At 72.7% G+C, this 21,904-nt stretch overlaps 2 protein-coding genes across 4 annotated transcripts; one reads left to right on the top strand and one right to left on the bottom strand.

The window, feature by feature from the left end:
- Positions 1 to 6,806: 6,806 nt before the first annotated feature.
- On the bottom strand, positions 6,807 to 21,183 carry MIDN (midnolin). 3 transcript variants are annotated; one of them, XM_087769604.1, is made up of 8 exons: positions 21,015 to 21,183; positions 18,932 to 19,157; positions 17,888 to 17,975; positions 17,545 to 17,607; positions 11,531 to 11,917; positions 10,833 to 10,965; positions 10,422 to 10,712; positions 6,807 to 8,048 (listed from the first exon to the last, which is right to left on the bottom strand). In XM_087769604.1, the coding sequence occupies exons 2-8, from the start codon at positions 19,147 to 19,149 to the stop codon at positions 7,786 to 7,788; spliced, it is 1,443 nt and encodes a 480-aa protein (XP_087625730.1). In that variant the 5' UTR covers positions 19,150 to 19,157; positions 21,015 to 21,183; the 3' UTR covers positions 6,807 to 7,785. The 3 variants fall into 3 exon arrangements, with proteins under 3 accessions (XP_087625730.1, XP_087625729.1, XP_087625731.1); XM_087769603.1 differs by lacking the exon at positions 21,015 to 21,183 and adding an exon at positions 19,257 to 19,702; XM_087769605.1 differs by lacking the exon at positions 21,015 to 21,183 and having other exon boundaries at positions 18,932 to 19,250.
- On the top strand, positions 12,337 to 16,829 carry LOC148054318 (uncharacterized). Its single transcript, XM_087769286.1, has 2 exons — positions 12,337 to 12,447; positions 15,671 to 16,829. Exons 1-2 carry the CDS (start codon positions 12,337 to 12,339, stop codon positions 16,631 to 16,633), a joined length of 1,074 nt encoding a protein of 357 aa, XP_087625412.1. The 3' UTR covers positions 16,634 to 16,829.
- Positions 21,184 to 21,904: the final 721 nt, after the last annotated feature.

The raw sequence follows: 21,904 nt of genomic DNA, 5'->3' as shown, positions 1-21,904 counted from the left end.
GGGCTTTTCCGCCGGAGCGGGGCAGGGGTCGTCCGGCTCGCCGGCGGGCGGGAAGACCCGGCCTGGATCCCGCGGGCGGAGGGGACGCGCCGGGGCGAGGCCGGGGCAGGGGCCGAGCTGCGCCCCCCGGCCCGGGCCAGCCCCGGCCCCGCGGCAGTCAGGGCCTGCGGCCCCCGCGCCTCCCGGCGGGGAGCACCCCACTTTCCGCTCGGCGCCCGGGGGCAGCCTCAGGGGACCCCTCCCGCCCCAGCCCGGCACCTCCGAGGGACCCGCAGCGGGGCCGGAGCCCGCAGCCCTGCCGGACCCCCGCCCTGCCCGCAGCCCCCGCGCTCCAAAGCTGGAGCCCCCCGTGCACCCGCGGCCTGGGCACCCCCGGGGCTCGCTGCCTGCGGCGGCGGGGGGGGCGGTGGGCGGGGGGGGTGCACTGGTCAGAGCGGGGGGCTCCCCGGGGGAGCCTTGGACGCTCCGGGCCCCCTCCCCGCCAGCCGCAGGGCCGAGGCGCCCGGACCCCCCCCCGCCCCCCCGCCCCGATAACGCGGTTCCCAGAAGGCAGGATGGAGGCAGGGTGCAGGCAGGGTGCAGGCAGGGTGGCACCGCCTTATCTTCCCAGCAGGGCCCGGGTCAGCCCTGGTTGTCCCCGGCCCCAGAAGGGCCGGTTCCCAGCACCGGCCGCGGAGGAAGCCGCGTTGCGAGAGGCGGGAGGGGGCATTCCCGGGCTGCCGGGGGCTGAGTCACCCCGGCCACGCACAGCACACGCAGAGCCACGCCACGGCCACACGCAGAGCGTGTGCAGGCAGCAAAGCACCCGGGGACGCGTAGCGACACACGCAATGCGGGCACACGCAGGCAGCAGCGCGCACACGCGGGGCCGTGCAGCACGGGCACGGCTCCGCACACGGGAGTGCACGCACACACGCAGCAACGCGTGCGGGGACTCACACACAGAGCACGGCCGTGGCCGCGTGGGGGGACGCGCAGATGCAGCACCGCACGCCGAGACCGAGGCAGCACAGCTGCAGCCGTGCACACGGGGACACGCGTGTGGGCACACGTGGTGACACACACACAGTGACACAACGCACACCCTCGGGGACCACGTGCACACAGGCATGCACATACATGCACACATGCACACATGCATGTGGGGGGCGCAGGCACGTGCCACCCGGCGAATGCCACCGTGCAGCACGGCCGAGGGCTGAGCGTCCTCCAGGCGTGGGCAGCCCACGGGGAGACCCCCACCCGGCTGTGTGTCCCCAGCTCTCGGGTGCACGGAGGCCGGGGGGGCCACCGCAGCCCCGGGGAGCCGGCTGCGGGGGCACGCGCGGGGTGTGTGGCCGAGCGTCGCCGGCTCGCCGGGGCTGCGTCACCCGCGCGCTGACGCATCGCTACCTGTGGGTCCCGCCGCTATATATAGCCCCGTGCACGCCCCATCTGCTCGCTCGGCGCGGCGGCTGGAGGCGGGGGGGACACCCGGCTCTGTGCCCCCTGCGCCACCAGGGCCCAGGTGGCCCCACGCCAGCCCTGAAAAGCTCAGCGGCAGCCAGGGGGGAGCGCGGCGGTGGTGGCACCGTGCCACCTGGCAGGGCCCCGGCTGGCAGGGCCAGCGTGGACGTCACGAGGGCTCCTCGAGGTCCTCGTAAACACAGTGACGCACCGGCGCTGCCCTCCGAGCCCTGTGTCCCCGCCGGCCCCGCCACGCTGCCCGGGACCACAATGTGCCGGCCCTGCAGCCCACCCCCGCCCGGTGCGCGGCCGGGACCCCCATGGCGCAGGCTGCAGGGCTGGGGTGCCGCGGGGAGACACCCCTCACCACGCCGGTGCCGCTGGGGGCATTTAAGCACCGTCCCCTGTGGACCCCAGCTCGGGGGGACTGAGCCTGGGCCCCCTCCCACAACACCTCCAGCTGGGAGATGCTTTTGGGGGGTCCCCATGGGGTGGAGGAGGGAGATTTGGGGTCTTTGCTGCTGGCAGAGGCAGCTGGCGAGGGCAGGCAGCCAGACTGGGACTCCCAGTGTGACCAGTGCTGGTTCCCGGGCTCCTGCTGCTGCTCCGTCCCCGCTCTGACCCTGGCGCAGCACCACGGGGGTCCCCGGGGAGCAGGCTGGGCGGCGTGCCCCTGGCGCCGCGGCCCCCGTGATATCACCGCCCAGGCACGCCGGGCTGCCTGCGCCGGCCGCGGCCGCGGGCCAGGCTGAGGGGGCCGGGGAGGCCCCGTGGCTGTGGGGGTCGGCGCACGGGGGGACCCTCTGCACCCCAGCTGGGCTGGGAGGGAGCAGGGGGCCGCGGGGGAGGGGGCTGGTGCGCACACACCCCGACACGCAACACCCACGTGTGCACAGCGTGTTCACACATGTGCACAGCCGTGTTCACAGGCGTGTGCGCTTGCACCCGGGCTGCACGCGTGCACCCTCACAGAGCCCTGGCCCCTTGCTGCACGGCGGGGGCTCAGCCCGCGCCCCCGGGGACCCCCGGCCCCCAAGTGCCGGCACCGCAGCCTGGGCACCGCTGCCGGGCCGCAGGCCCTGCACACGCCTGCATGCCTGCTGGCCACACGTTCCCTGTGCACACGCGTGTGCAAGGGCCCGGCGGAGGCGGCTGCGGGGCGGCTGCGGGGCCGGGGGTGGGGTGAGACATTCCTTGCGGCGCTCGTTATTTTATCTGGTTCAAAGTCAGTTCCTGGAATGTTTTTAATTCCAGGATCCGGCCCCGCGGCAGCTCCCGCCCCGGCCCCCCCGCGCCTCCGCCAGGGCTGCCTGCCCGCAGCCCAGCCCTGTGGCAGCCCCGGGGCTGCTGCGGGGGCTCAGCCCTTCGGGGGGCCTCTGCGCCCCACGGCAATGCCCGGGGTGCACCCATGGGTGCCCCAGCCCCCGGCGGTGGAGGGGAGGCCGCCTGCAGCCCCTGCATGGGGGCCGGGGCTCACCCCGCGATGGGACCTGCTGCCGGCGGACACCGTGGTCCCGACTCCTGCCAGGGGCACGCCGGCAGCTCGCTGCCCACCCGGCGTCCCACAGGGCCGTGCCAGTCTCTTGCCAGCAGCCACCACTGGGTGCAGCCGCTGGGTGCCCCAGCGTGTGGCGGGCAGCACCGGGGGTCTGCAGGGCTGGGGCTCCATCCCGAGCCGTGATGGATCACTGCTCCATCCCGAGCCGCGATCAACCCCACGGCAGCCTGGGAGCAGCCTGGCGAGCAGGAGGCGACCGCGGGGGTCCCAGTGCCTCGGGGGCGCAGGGCTGGGCACGGAGCAGCCGGGCACGTGCTGCTGTGCTTGGCAGCGGGGCACCGACATGCACATGGGTGTGTGCACGCGTGTTTGCAGGCAGGGGATTTCATGCATGCATACACAAGCCGTGGCGAGGCTGGGTTGTGCTTGCAGGGGTGGGGGCTGTGGAGGGTGCAGCGGGCGGGTGTGCAAGGGGCTGGGTGTGCAAGGGGCTGGATGTGCAAGGGTCCGCGTGTCCAAGGAGCTGATGTGCAGCCCCCACGTGTGCCTGGGCCGGGCACGCACCCCGTGCAGTGCGGGGCTGCAGCTGTGGCCGGCGCTGTGGGTGTGCGCCGGAGCCCACGGGTGTGCCGGCAGGGCCACGGGAGCCGCCAGGCGCTCGCCCGCCCTGGGTGTTTCCTGGCGCACCCTCTGCTGCGGGGGCTGGGCTGGGGGGGGCACCCGCTCCAACCCGCCCGCACCCGCTGGCCACGCATGGGTGGGGGGCCCTGGGCGTCCCCAGCCCTCCCCTGCTGGCACCCACAGCCACCGCAGCTCAGGTCACCCTGCCACGGCAGGGCTGCACCACTGAAGGCAAATATTTGCCCCAGGCCCACGGCCGAGGCCCCGCCGGGCTGTTTGCTGGGCGTTTGCTGGGTGTTTCCATGCTCACCGGGCCGTGGGCTGCACCCTGGGCCCGACCCCGGGGCACTGGGGGGGCACCCGCTCCTCTGCCGGGAGCTGCAGCCGCGCATGTCCGAGGCCGGGGCACGGTCGCTCCCCAGGGGCTGAAACACGGCAGGGGCGTGCTGGGAGCACGCACATCTGTGTGTGCACAACCACAGCTCCCCGTGCACCCCCCCAGCACCCCCAGTGCACGCAGCCCCGTGCGCGCCCGTCTGCGAACGCCCACCCGTGCGCAGCCCCCGCCCTGTGCAAGCACACGCCCGCATGCAGGGACGCCCGCCCGCAGGGTGACACCCATGCTGCCCCCCCAGCGGGCACCACACCAAAGGCGCGACGCTGGCGCTGCCGGATTGCTCCATACTGGGAGGACTGGGCTGAGTGCAGCTTCGCTGGCGTGGGCCTGGCCCCGCAGCAGCGCCGGGGCAGGGCTGGGGGCAGCGAGGAGGAGGAGGAGGCAGGATGGGGTGCGGGGAGGTGCGAAGCGCCCGGACGCCTGGGCTGGGCAGTGAGCGCGGCTCTGCCCGGCCTCGCCCTGCCGCCCGCGACCCCCCCACTTTATCACCAGCATCTGCCGGCCCCGGGCGCAGTGATGTCACCCCGGTGGCGCGGCACGATGCGGCGCCCCGTGTCCCAGCTTGCCTCCTGCTGTGCCGCAGACACCTCCTGTGGGTGCCCACGCCACAGCACACTGTGCCGAGCCAGCCTGTGCCGTGCCATGCCGTGCCGTGCTGTGCCGTGCCATGCCGTGCTTTGGGGCCAGGCCTGCCCCATGCACAGCTCGCACCCCCGGCCACCGACCCTGCAGCACCCCCCGGCCCCACTGCTCCCCCGTTCCCTCGGGTCCCAAACCCTGCGCTGGGGCCGCGGGACGGTAGCAGACGTCGGGACCGCGGGGCTGCGCCGGGGGTCGGGGTCCCCGGGGACCACCCGCAGTGCGGCCGTTTGCGTGTGTCCCGGTGCACAGCTGCCTGTCTGTCTCCCTCTGCACACAGGTGTGTGCACGTGAGCAGCCGGGCAGGAGCGTGCCCGCGTGCAAACAGGCGGGCGTGAGCGTGCCCACGTGCGTGTGTCCCCCGCGTGTGCCCGGCTGGGCAGCGATTGCCTTAAAAGGCCTCTGCCGTTTGCTCCGGCGCGGCGAGCGGCTCCTCTTCCCGTTGCCAAATTTGGCGTGAGCGGCGCGGGCCGGGGGTGTCGGGGGGGCGGCCCGGGGCTCGCTCTACCCGAAATGACGTCAAAGCGGGGCGCTGGCAGCGGGACGCCCGGTGCGGCACATGTCACCGCAGGAACCTGAGCCACTTCCTCTCCCGGCCCCAGCTTCCTCCGGCGCTCGGCTGCCCGCGGGGGCTCGGGGTCCGGCGCGGCCCCCCCAGCCCCGTGGCTGGGCCCCCAGGTGTCCCTGCACGGGAAGAGCCACCGGTCCCAGCTGGGCAATCCTGTCCTGTCCGCAGGGTGCTGGGGCACCCGTGCGGCTCCGTTTCGTCCCCCCTCCCCAGCTTCCTCCTCCAGGTCCCTGGGGCGCGGGGACAGGGCTGGATGGGGAGGTGGCAGATGGGACACGCACAGGGTGCTGGGGTCAGGGCTGGGGACATAGGCAGCCCCGGAGGGCCGTGGGTGGGGGGATACTCCCGCTCTCCCCCCAGACCACAGCCCCGCAGCTCAGCCCCCCCGTTCCCCTGGGGCCCGGCTTCCCCCACCCCAGGAGCGCCAGGGCCCTGGGAGTGCCGATGCCCACCACATCACCGCGTCCCTGCGCTGGGCACAGGAGCACAGCGCGGGGGCTGCTGCGGCCCACAGCGTCCCCCGTCGTGGCACCACGCGGCCACTGGCGCCCTGAGCCCCACCGGCCCCCACCAGTTTCCTCCCGGGAACCCCAGGAGGGAAAGGGGCTGGGGGAAGCAGGCGCCCGCGGATGGGATGGTGCTGACGCACGTCCCCAGGGCCATCCCCACCCCGTCACCTTCCCCGGGGCGGGGGAAAGCCACGGGGAAACAAACCTGCAGCTGCAGGTGGGGAAACTGAGGCACGGTTGTGCCGGGCCCTGGGAATCGAACCGGTGCATCGGGGCCACAGTGGGTTTGCAGCCACCAACCCCTCCGCCCCGGCCTGTGGCCACCCCGCCGTGACACAGGAGGGCTGGCGAGGCCAGTGCAGAGAGAGGGTGCCAGCACCCATGGCTGGCCCAGCTGGTGGAACCGGCCCGGCTCCTTGGGGCAGTGGCAGAGCACATCAGCGCGGCCGGTGGGACAGGACCCGATTCACCCAGTCGGGCAAGCGCCACGCAGCCCCGCAGGCTGGGGTCCAGCGAGGGGTGGGAACGCCGGCCCTGTCCCGTCCCTGCAGCCGGGCACCGAGATGGGTGGCCAGGGCGAGGGGACCCCAGCCCCATTCCCCGGTCCCGGGAAGAAGGGGCAGCTCCATCACCTCCCCCTCCCCTTTCGGGTTTCCCTTCCTCCTGCGGTGTGGGGTGCACGACTGTACAGGAGTGTGTGCGCAGAGCTGGGCGCATGCGTGTGCGTGGCTGTGGGCACATGTGTACAGGGCTGAACACACACGCACGGCCGTGCGTGCATGGCTGGGCGTGGGGATGCACACAGCTGCGCGCACACAGATGCGCAGAGCTGAGCGTGGCCACACGCGTGCACAGGTAGGGTATGCGTGGCCACGCATGTGCGCAGGGTGTGCAAACACATATGTGCAGGGCTGGAGGTGCGCAGGGCTGTGCAGGAGCAGAGGCTCACAACGTTAAGGTGCCGCAGGCGGGAGGACGGCACACGGCTGCCCCGCGCCGCCCCGTCCCCCCCGCCCCGACATGACGGCAACGGCAGGCACGGTCACATCCAGACTGCCCAAATTTATTTCAAAAATAAAAAATAAAATATTAAAGACCGAAAGCCTCGCTCTCCCCCCCGCCCTCCCTCCCTGAAACACACAAAAAAGACTTTTACAGACAAAAAACACATCACATGGGTTCTCTATTTGCACAGATCTCCTGACGAAAAAAAAATCAAAGTCGGACAAGAAAAAGGATTTCTACGGCCTATGCAAGACTATGTCAGTATTGGCTCAGTCGGGTAATTAATGTCTATAAATATTAGCCCCACGGCTTGCAGACAGCCATGACCGAGTACTGGGTTTGTTTATTCATTATTTTTTTCTTTTTTTTTTTTTCTTCTCCTTTTTTAAGTTAAAAAAGAAAATCCAACCAACCAAGAGGCGGGTGGGAAGGAGTCCAGCGACTCGGAAGTTGGTCTCAGCTGCGGAGGGAAGGTGCCATTTCTTTTCCCTCCGAAAACAAAATGAAAACCCACCCCAAAATAAAGCCCCCCCCGGCTGCAGCAGCGGGGCCGGCGGCGCCCAGGCACACGCGTGTCCCCCCAGCCGCCGGGGGGGTCCCAGCCCCGCAGCTGAGCAATGCTACATATAGAAGGGAAGGAAAACAAACGGCCCCCAAACCCGGGGGGGCCCCAGCACCTCCGAAAGAGACTTCATCTCCTCCTGCCCGTGCCGGGGGGACGCTGGGGGGCCAGGGCCCCCCCCTGCACCCCTCTTCACAGCAAAGCAGCAGCTTCGATAGCCCCCAGGGACCCCCCGGGTGCCAGGACCCCCCGCTCCCAGCCAGAGAGGATGCGGGAGGGGGCCAGCGGCTCCTGCCTGCTCCCCCCATCTCCCCAAACCCAGCCAAGCCGGGGTGGGGGGGAGGCTGCCCCGGCCGCCCCCCGTGATACGCTTCCCCCGGCGCGGGCAGGGTCAGCCCCAAGGCGTCCGGTCGCAGGAGATGGCAAATCTAGAGGAGATCTGGCCCATGACAACAGAAATGACACCACCGCCAGCCGGGGCGGCGGGAGCGGGGCCCCCCCGGCAGAGTCCGCGGCCCCGGGGCCCCCCCAGGCACGGCTCTATGCTACGACAAACTCCGATTTCATGTCCGCCTTGACCTCCGGCTTCCACACCGAGTCCTCGAAGTCCAGGTCCAGGCTGCCCTCGCTGGAGACGCTGCTGTTGCTGTTGGTCCGGCTGGACTTGCGGTTCGGCAGCCAGTGGTAGGGGGCCCGGGCGTCCCGGCGAGCCTTCCGGCGCAGCCGCTTCTGCTGCATCAGCAGCTGCAGCCGCTCCACCTTGCAGCGTGTCGCCCGGTTCTCCGTCTGCCGCAAGCGGTCCCCTGCAACGACAAAGGTGGCGGGGGGTCACGGGGGGCTGACCTTCCCCGCACGGGGGGGGATGCAGCCCCACCACCCCCAGCATCCCACGGCACAGCCGCCGGCAGGGATGCACAGACACCCCCAAAGCGGGGTCCCCGCCAGCCCGCGGGACGGCCAGCACCGGGCTGGTCCCCATGGGGGAGAAGCCCCTTTCTGCGGTGCTTTGCCAAAGGGGGGCATTTCCCCAGTGAGGGAGCAGAGGCGCCAGCCCAGCCGCCCCCTCCGCCGCGGCACGGCAGCCGGCATGGGCCCGGCCTCGCTGCGGCGCGTGGGAGGATGAACAATTGAAGCTCCAGCGCTGGGGAAAGAGGAAAAAAGGGATCCCGCTCCAGAACAAACTTGGCCGGGAGAGCTGCTGTGGCGGGAGCGGGCAGGGGGCCGGGAGCACCGAACCCCCACGCACAGTGGCTGGGAGGGGGTCTTGGGACATGCGGGGACACAGTAAAGCCACACAAAGGGGATGGAGCTGCTCTGCTTCCCTCCTGCCTCAGTTTCCCCCATGCAGTCACCCCAGGACAGGGACGTGGCTGCACCATCAGCACTGCGTGCCGCTGGTCCAACAGCCCCACGTGAACCCCGTGGGTAAAGCCCCGGTCTGGCCCCACGTCCACAACGTGGCTCTGACCTCAGGGCAGAGCGCAGCCCGACCGTCCCCACTGCTCCCCGGCTGGCACAGCAGGGGCCTGAGCTGCTGTGGGGGTGGGGACAGAGCCCACCGTGGCCCCCCCAAAGCGGTGGGGCAGCCCCATGCTCCACGCTCGGCTGTGGCCCCTGGCACAGCCCCAGGAGCCCCCAAACGCTGCTCTAGCGTCGCCCTCCAGACCACGGATGGCAATGCACGCCAGAAAGGGGGGGACAAGCCCCCTGCGAAGCCCAGCGAGGGGCAGGCAGGAGAGAAGGGGTCCTGGCACGGAGCAGAGCCACCCGTGTGGCCCTGCCACAAGTGCCACCAGGGCTGGCTGCTGGCTGCCCCGTCCCCGAGCCGCAGTGTGGGGCTGGCGGAGGTTTGGGGCGTCTCTCCCTTGCTGGGAATTTCACAGCGGCGCAAAAACATGCAAAGGGGATGAGGGGGCCCAGGCCCGGCGGGGTGAGCCCGGCCGGGGGGGCAGGCAGGTTTCCCCCCACCAACACACCCCGCCGCAAGGTGCAGGTGGCCCCGGGAAGCCCCAGGGTCGGGTCGGCCGCGTTGGCACACCAGGGCCCTGGCCATGTCGCCGAGGGCTGGGAGCCAGCACGCCACCACCCCCGGCGGGGGCCTGGACCCCCCTCGGCCGGGAGAGAAGGAAGAGAAAACCCCGCGGGGAGGGCGAGCCCCCCCGGCCGGCACCGGCGGTTTCACTTCTTTGCTCTTAAGCAAATCGCGGGGTGGCCGGGGCGGGCGCCTCCGGGCGCCTTCCGGCCTCGGGGCGTGCAGGTGTGCACCCCGCAACTGCCCGGGGGGCGCGGGAGCCGCCCTCTGCGCCCTGCTGGGTCTGCACCCCCCGGCCAAACCCACCTTTGCCCCCAAAGCGGCAGGTTTGCAAGCGGGGAGGTGGGCGAGGAGCCTGGGGTCCGTCCCCCCCCCCCCCAAAACCTCCGCCCACGCGGCAGGGCCAGGGCCGGAGCTCCCGGGGGAGCAGGGACAGAGACGGGGACACCGCAGCCGCCTGCGCCCGGCCAAGCTCTGCCAGCCCCGCCGGTGCCCCCTGCATGGGATCCTTTGTCTCCACAGGGTTTTGCAGGCGGCGGAGGGCCAGGGCAGGGGTGGGGGGATCCCCCCAGACCCCCACCTCTGCAGGGTCAAGGTCAGGCAAGAGCAAACCTCTCCCCCCCTGCAGAGACCCTGCAAAGCCCCAGGGCCCCCACCCTGACTGACACCTGTCAATCATTCCAGCCCCCTCCCAGCCACTGGCTCCTGCCCCATCCTGCCTGCCAGCCCCCTGCCTGCTCCCTCTGCTGCAGGCAGGAGCAGGGCAGAGCCTCGGGGTGCCTGGCCAGTCGTTACAGGGGAAAGTTTACCTGAAAACCAGCAGCACGGGGCTCTGCGGGAGCAGGGGCTGTGGTGGGGAGTGACCCCACACAAGAAGGGGGCCACCCTGCGGAGGGTGCCGGGCTGCAGGGGCTCCCCAGCCCCTCTGCCCATCCTGGCTGCAAACACCTACAGACCCAAGCGGGACGGGACAGACCACGGACGCCAAACCCAAACCCCAGTGGGCTCCTGGCACCGGGCACCGCCACAACGTGCGGGCAGCGCGCAGGCAGCGCGGCTGCTCGAGGCACCCTTGGCACTCAGCAGACCCCGGGGGCCAGCAGCGGCCCCCTCCCACACGAGGCGCGGAGGCAGCCGGGCTTACCGCTGGGCTTGCACATCCGGATCTGGCTTTGGCACTGGACGACGGGGTGCAGGGGCGGGGAGGCCGCGGCCGCCGGCAGCGGCTCTGAGGTAGTTTTGGTAGCGAGGTCCGGGGAGGCGGGGGGCGAGGAGGAGGAGGAGAACTGCGTCTGGCAGCGGAGCTGCGTCAGGGACTGGGGCATGCCCTGGTAGTGTCGCGTGGCGCTGAGGAGGTCGTTCAGGATCTGCAGGATGGTGCCAATGTCCCGCCGCGGCCGCCCGCTGCTGTCCTGGCAGTTGGGGTGCAAAGTGCCTGCAGGGGGGAGAGGTGGGTGTGAGACGAGCAGCCTCCCCAGACGCACAGGCCCCCCCAGACCCGCAGCCCCCCCCAGACCCTCCGCCGCGGCCCCCAGGGAGGCTCAGCATCACGTACCAGAGAAGGTCCCTGAGAAGACCCCAGGCGCGTGGTTGACGAAGCTCTCGATGACCGCACCGGGTTTGCGGGATCGGGCCGTGGGGGCAGGACTGCTGCCCGGGGAGCTGCTGCCGCGGGTGCCGCAGTCCACCTGGGCGGGCGGGAGAGACGCGGGATCAACCTCCGGGCAGGGGACCCCGGCGCGCCGGGGGGCACGCAGCCCTACTCTAGCCCTTCTGCCCCCCCCAAACAGCCAGGCCAGGTCAGGAGGCCCCCACAGCAGCCCCGGGCAGGGAGCAGGGTCCAACAGGCATCACCAGCCCCAGTTTTACCAGGACACAAAGAACTGTGGCTGTGCCACCCCTCTGTGCACTGGTGTCCCCAGCCCTGGGGGTCCTGACAGTCACCCCCCCGGGCCAGCTGTGCTGTGCAAGGGGGAAAGGGAAGCAGCAGCATCGAGTGCTGGCAGGGAGCTCCTGCCCGGCCGTGGGGACAGGCAGGGTCTGAAGATGAGCACAGTAAGAGCGTGGATTCCACGCTGTCCCGGAGCCCCTCCCCAGGACCTGGAGGCATTTTGCAAACCGGGCAGGGGAACACCCTTGTTCCACGTGTGGGGAAACTGAGGCAGGGAAGGGCATGGCCACAGCAGGGCTGGGAAGTGCACGGCTTTGCTCCCCTGCCCCAAAGGCACCAGGAGCCCCACAGGCCCGACTCACCTCTGAGCAGGAGGAGACCACGCTGCTGTTCACCGTCTGCGTGCTGGCCCCGTGCGACCGGAACATCCCGGCGGTGACGGGAGCGGGGTGGGGGGCGTTACAGTACATGGGGGGGGCCGGCGCGGCGGGCGCGGGGCTGGGAGCCGGGCTCTGCTGGCACGCGGGCACCACGGGGATGCGGGCGAAGCCGGAGCCAGTGCTGCCGTGCAGCGTCCGGCAGTGGGGGTTGGCGGCGGCCCCCGCCTCGCCCCGGCTGGCGATGACGTGCCGGTGCTGGAGCTGCCCGCTGCTCTGCTGAGCCGCCAGCTGGAGCTGCACGAACATCATATGGTCGCCCACCCGCAGGGCCAGGGTCAGCGGGGACCGTCCCGACAAGAAGTCGTTGACCTGGGGAGAGAAGGAGCCCTGTCAGCCCTGGCACACGGCGAGCCCACTGCATGGAGCCCCCCCGTGCCGAGCAGGGGGACGGCTGTTGCCCCCACAGGTCTCACCGGGGCAACGCAGCCGTAGGGACAGGTCATCAGGGCAGCGGTGACCCCCTCCCCGCAGCCCTTTCCCGCGCCAGCCTGGCAGGCAGGCGAGCCCGGCCGTTGTCCCCACACGACCCCAGCCCGGTGCCAGCTCCATCAGCTGATGGCGCCGGGGGGTTATTTTTCTCCCTCCTGCCCTCCCCACCCTTCATCTCCCAGCACAATACGGCCGTGCTGTGCCCGCCTGCCCTCCCCGGCAGCGAACCCGCTGCAGCCGGGGCGCTCCCGCCAGCGCCCGGCGGGCAGGGCCGGGCAGGGGCCGCAGCCAGGGCCGCCATGCAGCTGCACGCCCGCCCCCGGGGCCAGCGCCGCTCCTCCGGCCAGCCCAGAGAGGGTGCGGGGGGCACAGGCAGCAAGCTCCTTCCCAGGAGGACGGGGAGGGGGCAGGTGAGGACATGCCTGGTCCCTGCCGTGCCCGCTGCCAGGACTCGGGGCTATCAGGCAGGAAAGGCAGGGGAGGGCAGCCCACCTCCCCCTTCCCTCCCCAAACGCAGCCCAAGGGGGGGCAGGCCTGGCGAAGCGGCTGCACAGGCAGGATTTGCCCCTGCCCGCCCCGGAGGCCTCCGTCGCAGGCAGGTGATGCAGCAGCTGCAGCACCGAGACAAGAGCGAGGGCCTGACCCTGCCCAGGTCGTGGCTGCGGAGGGGACCCCGATCCCCAACACCTGCTCCCCCCTCAGCCCCCCGGACGCATACATCGCTCGACATCTCTGCTAGGGAACGGGGCAGCCCCCCCGGTACCACTGACATCCCCTCATTGCTGGGGGGGCCGGGGCAGCGGCGAGCCCCCCCGTGCCTTCACGTGTGCTGCTGGGGGGGCGAGCCACTCACCCCCGCCAGCCCGGCCGGCTGAAGGGCGCAGGCTCACGCACAGGCAGGGCTGTGGGCAGGACACTGGGTCACAGCTAATGGGGATGACGCCACCGCCGCCCCCCCCAGCCGAGCTATTCTAGGGCACAGCAAGGACTGGCTTTCCCAGCCTGTCACGTGCAGCGCCGTGCACGGCTCCTGGCAGACGTCACCCACCCACACCCCCACCAGCACCTTCGGGGCGCAGCCATCGCCCGCGGCAGGACAAGGCGAGGGGTCCCAAACGCACCCGCAGAGCTGCGCGCCCTATCGCCCCCCTGGCCCCCGCCCCCTCCCCAGCCGAGGGCCGGCACCTCTGCAGAGCACGGCCCCCCCAGCTCCCCCGCGCCCCGTTCCAGCGGAGGCCGGTTCTGAGAAGCCGTGGGAAAAGCAGCTTTAAAAATACCAGCAGCAAAGCCCCGAGCATGTCAGGCGGAGGCTGCAGAGGAAGAGGTGGGCGTGAAGGAGACACTGCAGCTCTGGACACGGAGGTTACGGGGCGAGGGGGCGGGAGAGGACGACAGGCGTGCGCACACGCGTGTGAATGCACACAGCACCTGGCCGCAGGAAAGCGTCACCCCAGCCCCTGTCCTGCCCCACAGCTCGGACTCTGCCTCGGTTTCCCTGCCTGCAGCAGCTGGGGATGGATGTGTGCCCAACTGGCAGCTCCGTGCCCCCGTGGTGCCGCACCGTCCCCACAAACACGGCGCCCCGTCCCCACCGCTCGGTCACGACCACCCCAGCTCCAGCCACAACAACCTCCCCGGCATCACCAGCACAGCCGTCACGACTCCTGCACAGAGCCCTCTGCGGGCGGCAGTGCCAGGGCAGGCAGCAGCAGGCAGCGGCTGGCACGGCCCCCGCACGGCTGCTGGACCACCCTGGCCCTGCTGCTGCTCTCGGAGCCAGCATAGGTGGGACATTTCCCACGGGGCACAAACACGGGGACCCCACAGACCCCCAAACCGGGGTCCACACGCCGTTCTCCCAGCTGGGGCACGGAGATCGTGTTTGGGGAAGGGGACCGGCCCCCTCCTGCCACCCAGCAGAGCCCAGCCCCGCGCCCAGGACGGGCAGGGCAGCTCCCATCCTTCCCTCCCCCCCGAGATCCCGAGTGGGGAGCAGGGTCTGCTCGCAGCCCTCCTGGCCCCATCCCGTGCGCAGGGGGAGGCAGCCGGGGCAGGAGCACCCACACCAGCTCCTGCCACCCTCCACCAACCCCGGCGTCCCGGCTGCCCTCGCTCTGTGCCGAGGTCTGCCCGGGGGAGCCCCGCACACCTCCCCGGGGCCCCCTGACGTCAGCCAGCACCCGAGGCCGCCTCCCCGCTCCATCTGACTCACACCTGCCTGCGCCCTGCCTGCGTCCTGCCTGACCCCTCGCAAGCGTCGGGAGAAACCAGAGCACCCCAAACCCACTCGAGCCTGTGCCGCTGGACGCTCCCAGCAGCAATAAAAATAACCTCTTCCTCCCCAGGTGTGGGGGTCCCGGCTCACTGCACCCCCCAGGCAGCCGGGGGCTCGGCCGCAGCGCTGAGCCAGCTCGGTCCCCGCGGCACCCCAGGCAGGGCGGCCGGCCCAGCGGGAGCACAGCTCCGGGGCTCCCAGCGCCCGCCCCCACGCCGCTGCCAACCCCCCCGGCGAAACCAGGCCGCTCCAATGCAAACACGTCCCACCCAGCCGCCTGCTCGGCCGCCCACGGCCGGCCGGGGAGGACCCCGTCCCTCCCAGCCAGCACTGCCATGGGGGCCGGGACAGCCCCGCCGAGGGGTCCGGGGCCACTGGGCCCCCCAAAGCCCCCATGCCAAGGGGTCCCCCAGGACCCTGCCAAGCCTTAGGAGGGGATCCGGCTGCACCGTGCTGGGCTCAGGGCCCGCAGGGATGGGGCAAGTGTCTCCCGGCTGCTTCTCAGAAACGCCGATGACTCAGAGAACGCCGCATTCCCGTCTCGCTCCAACGCCTGGCCCCGTGTCACCCCGGCCCCCAGCCCCAGACACCCGCGGGCCCCCCCGCCCCGGGCTGGCGGAGAGCGGGAGCTGCTCCCGGCCAGCCCCTGCCCCGCGCAGGAGAGCAGCACCCCCCAACCAGGCAGGCAGGCATGCTGCCCGCCTGGGTTCCCGGCAGATCCGGAGGGGAACGGCCAGCGTGGGCCCGGGACGAGGGGGGAGCAGGAAACGCCCCCCCCAGCCCCTGCGGGCTCCCAACGCACACTCCAGCCGGGCGCAGCTGCGGCTGACAGCTGGGTCCCACCGCCCAGACGCTCGCGCCACTGCTTGGGGGTTTTTCCATGCCAAGGAGGGCAGAGGGCCAGAGCCCCTCGGCCGCATTCCTCTGGCCGCAGCCCCTGGCCCTGGCAGAGCCGCGCTGGCGGGGCAGGATGCGTCCCCATCCCCTCCCCTGCTCCACAATCGGGCAGGGGGACTGGGGGAAGGAAGAGCTGAGGCTGCAGGACCAAACGCCAGCTGCCTGCTAAGGCGCTGCCGTGCCGGGGCCGTGGGCACGGCTCCCTGGAAAGCGGGGGCAGCCGCCGAGCGTGCCTGGCGGAAGGAAGCGCGGCGAAGCCCTTCCAGGAAGACCCCGTGCCGCTGGGCCGGGGCGCAGCGTCGCCTCCTGCCCCGCAGCCGCTTCCCCAAGGCAGCTGGGCAGGGAGGGGGTGGCAGTGCCCCGGCGCCCCGCCGCCCCCAGAGGAAGCCGGCGCAGCTCTCCCTGCGCTGCCGGAGGATGCGTGACGCAGGCAGAGCCGAGCAAAGCATGAATGAGAGGAGTGGTTTCCTGCCCCCCCTCCGCCCCCCAGGTGCTGGCGGTTCCTCCTGCACAGCCCCAGCTTCCTGAATCACCGACCCGGGAGGAACCTGCAGTGGGCAGGGAGGCGCGGAGCCGCTTCCCGCAGCCAGCGCCACCCGCCCTCCGCGGCACGCCCCGGCTGCCAGGCCCCCGGCCTGCCTGGCAGAGACTCGAGGGGAAAACCAGGCGGCACGGTGCAGCCACCAGCCCCGGTTGGGCCACCAGACCGTAGCCCACGCACCACTCCTCTGCCGTGCCTGGCCGGGAGGGACCAGGGCCGCCTGCCCGATGGGAGCCCCCAAAGATGCAGGGGGTACCCCAAGCCCCCCTGCTCTGGGCAGCTCCGGGGGTTCCCTGGCCCTGCTGCTCCCCAGTGCATCCCACCTCGCCGCCCACCCCGGCGGGGAGCTGCACAGGCCCCCCAGAAACGGCTGCAGCCCCGAGGCTGGGATGCACACCGGGACCCCCGGGGTCAGGCTGCCAGAGGCAGCCCCCTCCCACAGCTCTGCACCCCAGCTGGGGTGGGCAGCACCCTGCGAGCAAACTGGGCTCCACGGGGCCCGGGGGACCCCGGCAGGGGAAGGCAGAGGCAAGAGCCAGCCTCTAGCACAGGACTCCTGGTCCAAGCTCACCCCCTTGGCCCACACAGGGTTAAACCAGCTGCCGAAAGTCAAGGTCATCTCAGGCAGCCAAGGGCACCAAGAGTCAGCAAAGGTCCCCACGCGCAGGACAGCCCTGTCCCTCGCCACGTCCCCACGGGGGGCACAGCCGTGCCCCCACCAAGCCCCCTGTATGGCCCTGGGCGAGCCGCAGCACGGTGGGGAGCTTGGCCCCCTTCTCCAAAGTCAGCACGGCAGGGAGAAAAAAAAATAAACAAAAAACCCCAACCTTTTAAAAAAAAAAAAGAGCTGCAGCATTGGCCGGAAAGGAAGGAAAGAGTTTAACAGCAATAATAAAGAGACTGAAAACAAAGAAGCCAGGGCCTGCGCAGCTGGGGGTAAATTCCACCTTCGCGGCAGGCAGCCGGCGGCTGCGTGCGCACCCGTGGCGGCTCACCCAGCCCTGGGAACGCTTCCTCCCCGCGCCGCGGGCGGAGGACCCCCCCGCCCATGACACCTCCCGCGCTGGAGGCCGCCCCGCCAGCCGCCAAGAAACTTCACGGTTATTCTAAACACAGCCCCCGCCAGCGCCGCCCCCCGCCCCCACCCGCGCCCCCTCCTCGCCACCCGGTGCCCCAGCCCAAGGCCACCGAGCCAGCACAGGGAGAGCACCAGAACACCCGGGCACGGCCAATTTTCCCCCCCAAGGACGGCTCCAAGGAGAGGGGGAAGAGCCCTCTGGGCACTGGGAGGAAAAGCTGGGCTCTGCAGCCCCATGAGCCCCCAGCGTGGCCCAGCGGCCCCCCTCGGTGCACGCCGCCAGCCCCGGTCCCCAGCGCGGGGCGGGCAGCCAGCCCTGCCTCTGCGGCGCGGGATGGGCGGCTGGGGGGGGCTGCAGCCCCGCGCCCCCGGGCAGGGCCCTGGGCCGCCTGGCTCCGCCGCCGACCTGCTGCGTGACCTTGAGTGAGTCACTTCACCTCCCAGCGCCTCTGCCCTCCCCGCTGCCGGCTTGTTTGGGCTGCGAGCGCTGCAGCGTGGGACCTCCCTGCGCTCGGTGCTGCACAGGATGACGGTGCCCGCCCCGGGCGCCACCCTCAGCGCTCCCAACCCCTTCTGAAGGTGAAACCTAAGCGAGGCACGAAACACCAAAGCCTTTTGGGAGAGGAAGAGGAGCCGGGCCACGGCAGTCCCGTCCCCCCCACCGCCCCGCGGAGCCTCCTTTGTCTCTACGGGTGCCCCAGCATCGAGCCTCTCACCTGAGTTTCAGTTAAGCTTTCCAGAGCTTGCATCACCGACTGTTCTGGCCTGGACGCCTGGGACTGGAAAAAAAAGGAGGGGGGGGATTAACATTACAAATGCAGAGAAAGAGGGGGCGTCTGTGCGGCAGGAGGGGAGGGATGACATGTCACTTCCACTATTTCTACACTGAGAAAGCAGTGAAATATTAAACCTGCTGCCGTGCCCAGCCCAGCGCTGCCTCCTCAGCGAGGGCTGGGGCAGCGGAGCCGCAGGGCTGCCAGCACATCCTCGCCCGGGGCTTTAATAATAGATGGGGACGAGTGGGAGGCGGGGAGGGAGCGGCAGAAAGAGGCCGTTTACCATCAAGCCGGCCTCCACGGTGGGCACCAGCGTCAGCTTGCTTCCTTCCACGACCCCCAGGTCCTGCAGTTTTCCAGAACTGAGTCGACTGTGGGGGAGAGGAGACAGATGCCAAAGGCGAGGTCAGCGCAGCCTCGGTGGGGGGGACAGCGGCCGCGAGCCTGGCTGCTCCCAGGGGACCCAGCCCCCTCAAGCCCCCCCACCCCAAGCTTTCCGACGCCCGGCAGGCGGGAGGGGAGCCCAGCCCCCCGCTGCCCCCCCCCGGGGGCCGCACACGGTGCCGGGGGGCCCCTGCTCCGCGCAGGGTGCAAGCGAGGCGCGGGGCAGGGCCGGGGGGCTGCAGCCGTCGGCCGAGCCGGTGCCGCCGGGGCGAGGGAGCAGGCGAGGAGCCGCCAGGGGCCGGGGGGCTTCGTGGCACAGGAAACCCGCCCGCGGGGGGGGCACGGGGACGCGCCCCCCCGGTGCCGGCAGAGGTTCACGGCCCCCCCTCCCCTTCCCCAGCCCGGGCCCGGCTCCTTAAGTTATCGCAGGCCGGGGCTGAGCGCAGCGCGGGGCAGCCGGGGCCCCCTCGGGTTCCGCTCCGCTCCCCTCGGGGGGGGGCCGCGCAGCCCCCTCGGCCGGGCCCCCGGCAGACAAAGGGCCCCCCCGCCGCCCCCGGCCCTCCCAGCGCTGGGGGCTCGGGGGCGCCGGGCCGCGCCGCCGCCGAAGTTGAGCCCAGAACAAAGGGCAGGGCCCCCGCGGGGCACGGCCGCGGCCCGCCGCCCACAAAGGAGCCCCGGCAAGGGCCGAGCGAGGGGGCGGCGGCCGCGCTCCGGTTCCCGGCACGGCCCGGAGCCTCCCTCCCTCCCTCCCTCCGCCCCGGCTCGCCCCCGCCCGCGGCCCCCCGGGCCGCTCCCCCCCGACCCGCGGAGGAATGGGGCCGGGCAGGGGGAAGGGGGGCGGGGGCCTTTGTGCGGTGCCGAGCCCGGTGCGAGGGGGCCGCCCCCGCGCCCAGCCCTGCCGCCGGGGGGGCCGGGGACCCCGGCGGGCCCCCCCGAGCCCTACCTCTCTTTGTGCAGCAGAGCCAGCCGCTCCTTGGGCACCTTCAGCCGCTGGGACAGCCGCCGCTTCAGCCCCTCCACCGTCTCCTCGGCGGGCACGGAGAGCTCATAGCGGGTCCCGGTGGTGGTGTTGATGTAGAGGTTCATGGGGGGCTCGTTCGGGACCACCTCGCAGGCGGGAGCCCCGCGGCTGCAGCTCCTGGCGCCGGGCTGCGGGTCCATCCGCCGAGCTGCGGGGGGAGCGGCGGTCGGTGCCGGAGGAACGCGGCGGGGGAGCGGACAAAGGAGGGAGCGGGGCCCGCTCCGCCGCACGCCCCGCCGGTACCCACGGGACTCCGGCTCCGCTTCGGCTCCTCCGGGCGCGCTCCGGGAGCGGTTCCCGGGCCGGGCTGAACCGGCCGGGCCCCCGCGGCCCAGGCGAAAGGGAGAAAAGAGCAAAAACGGAAAAAATTCTCCCGTTCTCCTCCCGCTCCGCCGGCTACTGGCGGGGCCGCGGGGCGAGGGGAGGCGGCGCTGGCTGCCTGCGGGAGGGGGGCGGTGGAAGCGGCGTTGGCTGCCTGCTGCCTGCCCTGCCTGCTGCCTGCCCTGCCTGCTCTGCCTGCTGCCTCCTTTCTTTCTCCTCTCCGCCGCTCGTCCTTTCTGTGCGGGGTTTCTGGGGGCGGGGTGCGGGCCCGGAGGCCGCGGCGAGGGGCGGGGAGGCGCGGAGGACGCTGCGCTCCCCCCTCTGCTTGGGGCCGGACCCGCCGAACCGGCAGCCGCCGCCGCCGCCGCTGCCGTGGAAGCGCCGCGGGGGGGGGGGGGGGGAGCGGGGGGAAGTTACAATGTAGCAACGTCCCGCGGGCGGGGCCTCGCCCTCATTCACTCCGGCTCCTCCGGCGGCCGCAGCCAATGGGAGCGCGTCCAGCGCCCAGACATCCGCGGTGTCGACCAATAGGAAGCGGGCGTAGGCTCCCCACGTGGCCCGGTGGGAGGGCGGCCCGGCCGGATTCCTCCCGCCCACGCGGCAGCGCGGCCCCGCCCCCGCCCCGCCCCCCGCGCGCCCTCGCGCCGCGCCCGGAGCCATTCATAATCCCGGGCCGCACAACAAAGGGGCCCCGGGGCCGCGGCGGGGGCGCAGGGCCCCCCCGGCCCCCCCACGGCGCGGCCCCTCTCGGGGGGCTGCCGGGCCCCGAGCGGCGGGGCTGGGCGGCGAGGCCCGCAGGGGTGAACGCGGGACACGGGGAGGCGGCGGCCCGGAGCGCTGCGGCGGGGGCGGTGAGCGGCCCCCGCAGCGGAGGAGGCCGCGGCCGGAGGGGACCGCCCGCGGGGCCGGGCGGCAGCCGGAGCCGAGTGACGCGGGGACACCGAGGCGGAAAGGGCGGGGGGACACGCACACACGCACAGTCACCCGCGGCCGGTCACACCCGCCCGATCACCCTCCCGGTGACGCCGTTACAGCTACGGGGATGCGGGGAGCTGCCCCGACGCGGGGCTGCCCCCCCCCCGCACGCTCCTGCCACCCCCCCAAATCCCGCAGCGGGGACCCCCAGCCCCGGCCCCGGGGGGGGCACGGCCGCCGGGCAGCGGCGGGGCCCGGCCCGGCCCCGGGGGGAACCGGGGGGGCCATGAGTCAGCAAAGCGCGGGCGCCCCCTGCCGGCCCCGCCGCGCCTCCTGCGCCCGGGGGGGGCCCGGGGAGCCCCCGCCGAGACAGCGGGGAGCCCGGCCGCGACGCGCCCCGGGGCCCGCCCGCCGGTGCGGAGCGCAGCAGCCCGGGCAGCGCCCCCGGCGCGGCGGGGCTGGGGGCGAGGGGTCGCTCCCCCCCCCCCTCCGGCCCGGGAGGCCGCGCTCGGGGGCCCCGGCACCCAGAGCGAGGGGAGCCGGCCCCGCTGCCCGGGCCCCGGGGGCGGGCAAAGCCCTGAGGGACCGGAGGGTCCCGGCCACCGCCAGTGGGGCGGCTCTGCCGTGCGTCCCCCCGGGGAAGCGGGGCCACCCCGCCCGCTCCTGGCAAAGCGAGCGAGCGCAGCGCCGGTCCGCGGATCCCCCCCCGCCCCGGCCCCGCGCCCCCCGACGGCCCGGCCCGCCCGCAGCCAGCCCCGGCCCCACTCACCGAGCCCGGAGCGCGGCTCCCCGGCGCGGCTGGCGCTGCCTCCGGCGGCAGGAAGCGAGCGAGAGACCCCAGAGGCTCCCCGGGGCGGGGGTCGCGGTGCGGCGCGGCGCGGTGCCCCCTCCCGAGCGCTGGAGCCGGTCCGAGCGCAGCCCTGACGCGGAGCTGCCGGGGAGGTGCCCCAAGTTTTATCCCGCACCGCCCGGGGTGGAGCCTGGCGGGGGCAGGGACCGGCCTGGCCCCGGCCCCGGCCTCAGCGGGCCCCGGCAGGTGACGCGGCCGCCCCGGCTCCGGGGGGTCCCGGGCCCCGGGCCCTGCCCTGGGGGTCCCAGCCCCTGCCCCGGCCCGGGTCCTGCTCCCGGGGTCCCGGCTCGGCGCCCCCCTGCTCCCGGCCTCGGCGCCCGGGGGGGTCTCGGCCCCTCCCGGGGTCGCGGCTCGGCCCCTCCGGGGGTCCCGGTCCCGGCTCTGCCCCCGCTGCTCGCAAGCGCTCGGCGCTGCACACGGGGGCCGCTGCGGGCAGGGCGGGCAGGGCGGGCAGGGCAGGCAGGGGGACCCCCGTCCTGGGGGCGCGCAGAGGGGACAGCCCGGACACCTCTCCCCACCCGGGTGCCCCGTCACCGGGGTCAAAGTCAGTCCATGCGCAGGGAACCGCTGGGCTGGGCTCTCCTGGGGAGCTGAGCCTCAAAGCGGCTCCCGGTGGAGACTCTCTGATGTCTAATAGCGAGGTTGGGCCGTCCCTCCCCCAGGGATTCCCTCTGCCCAACCACCTCCTTCACAGCCAGGACAAAGGCTCAGCCCCACGCAATTTTTTGGAGCAGAGGAGAAGCGGGCCCTTGTACCGCCAGCGCTGGGGGCGACGGCCCGGGGCCCCGAGCAGAAGCCAGAGGCCGCTT

This window comes from Nipponia nippon, unplaced genomic scaffold (assembly GCF_047370975.1).
Source record: "Nipponia nippon isolate SJK-2023a ecotype South Korea unplaced genomic scaffold, ASM4737097v1 scaffold_31, whole genome shotgun sequence".
Lineage (NCBI taxonomy): Eukaryota > Metazoa > Chordata > Aves > Pelecaniformes > Threskiornithidae > Nipponia > Nipponia nippon.
The sequence above is the reverse complement of the archived record's forward strand: the minus strand, read 5'-3'. Positions and strand labels throughout refer to the sequence as shown.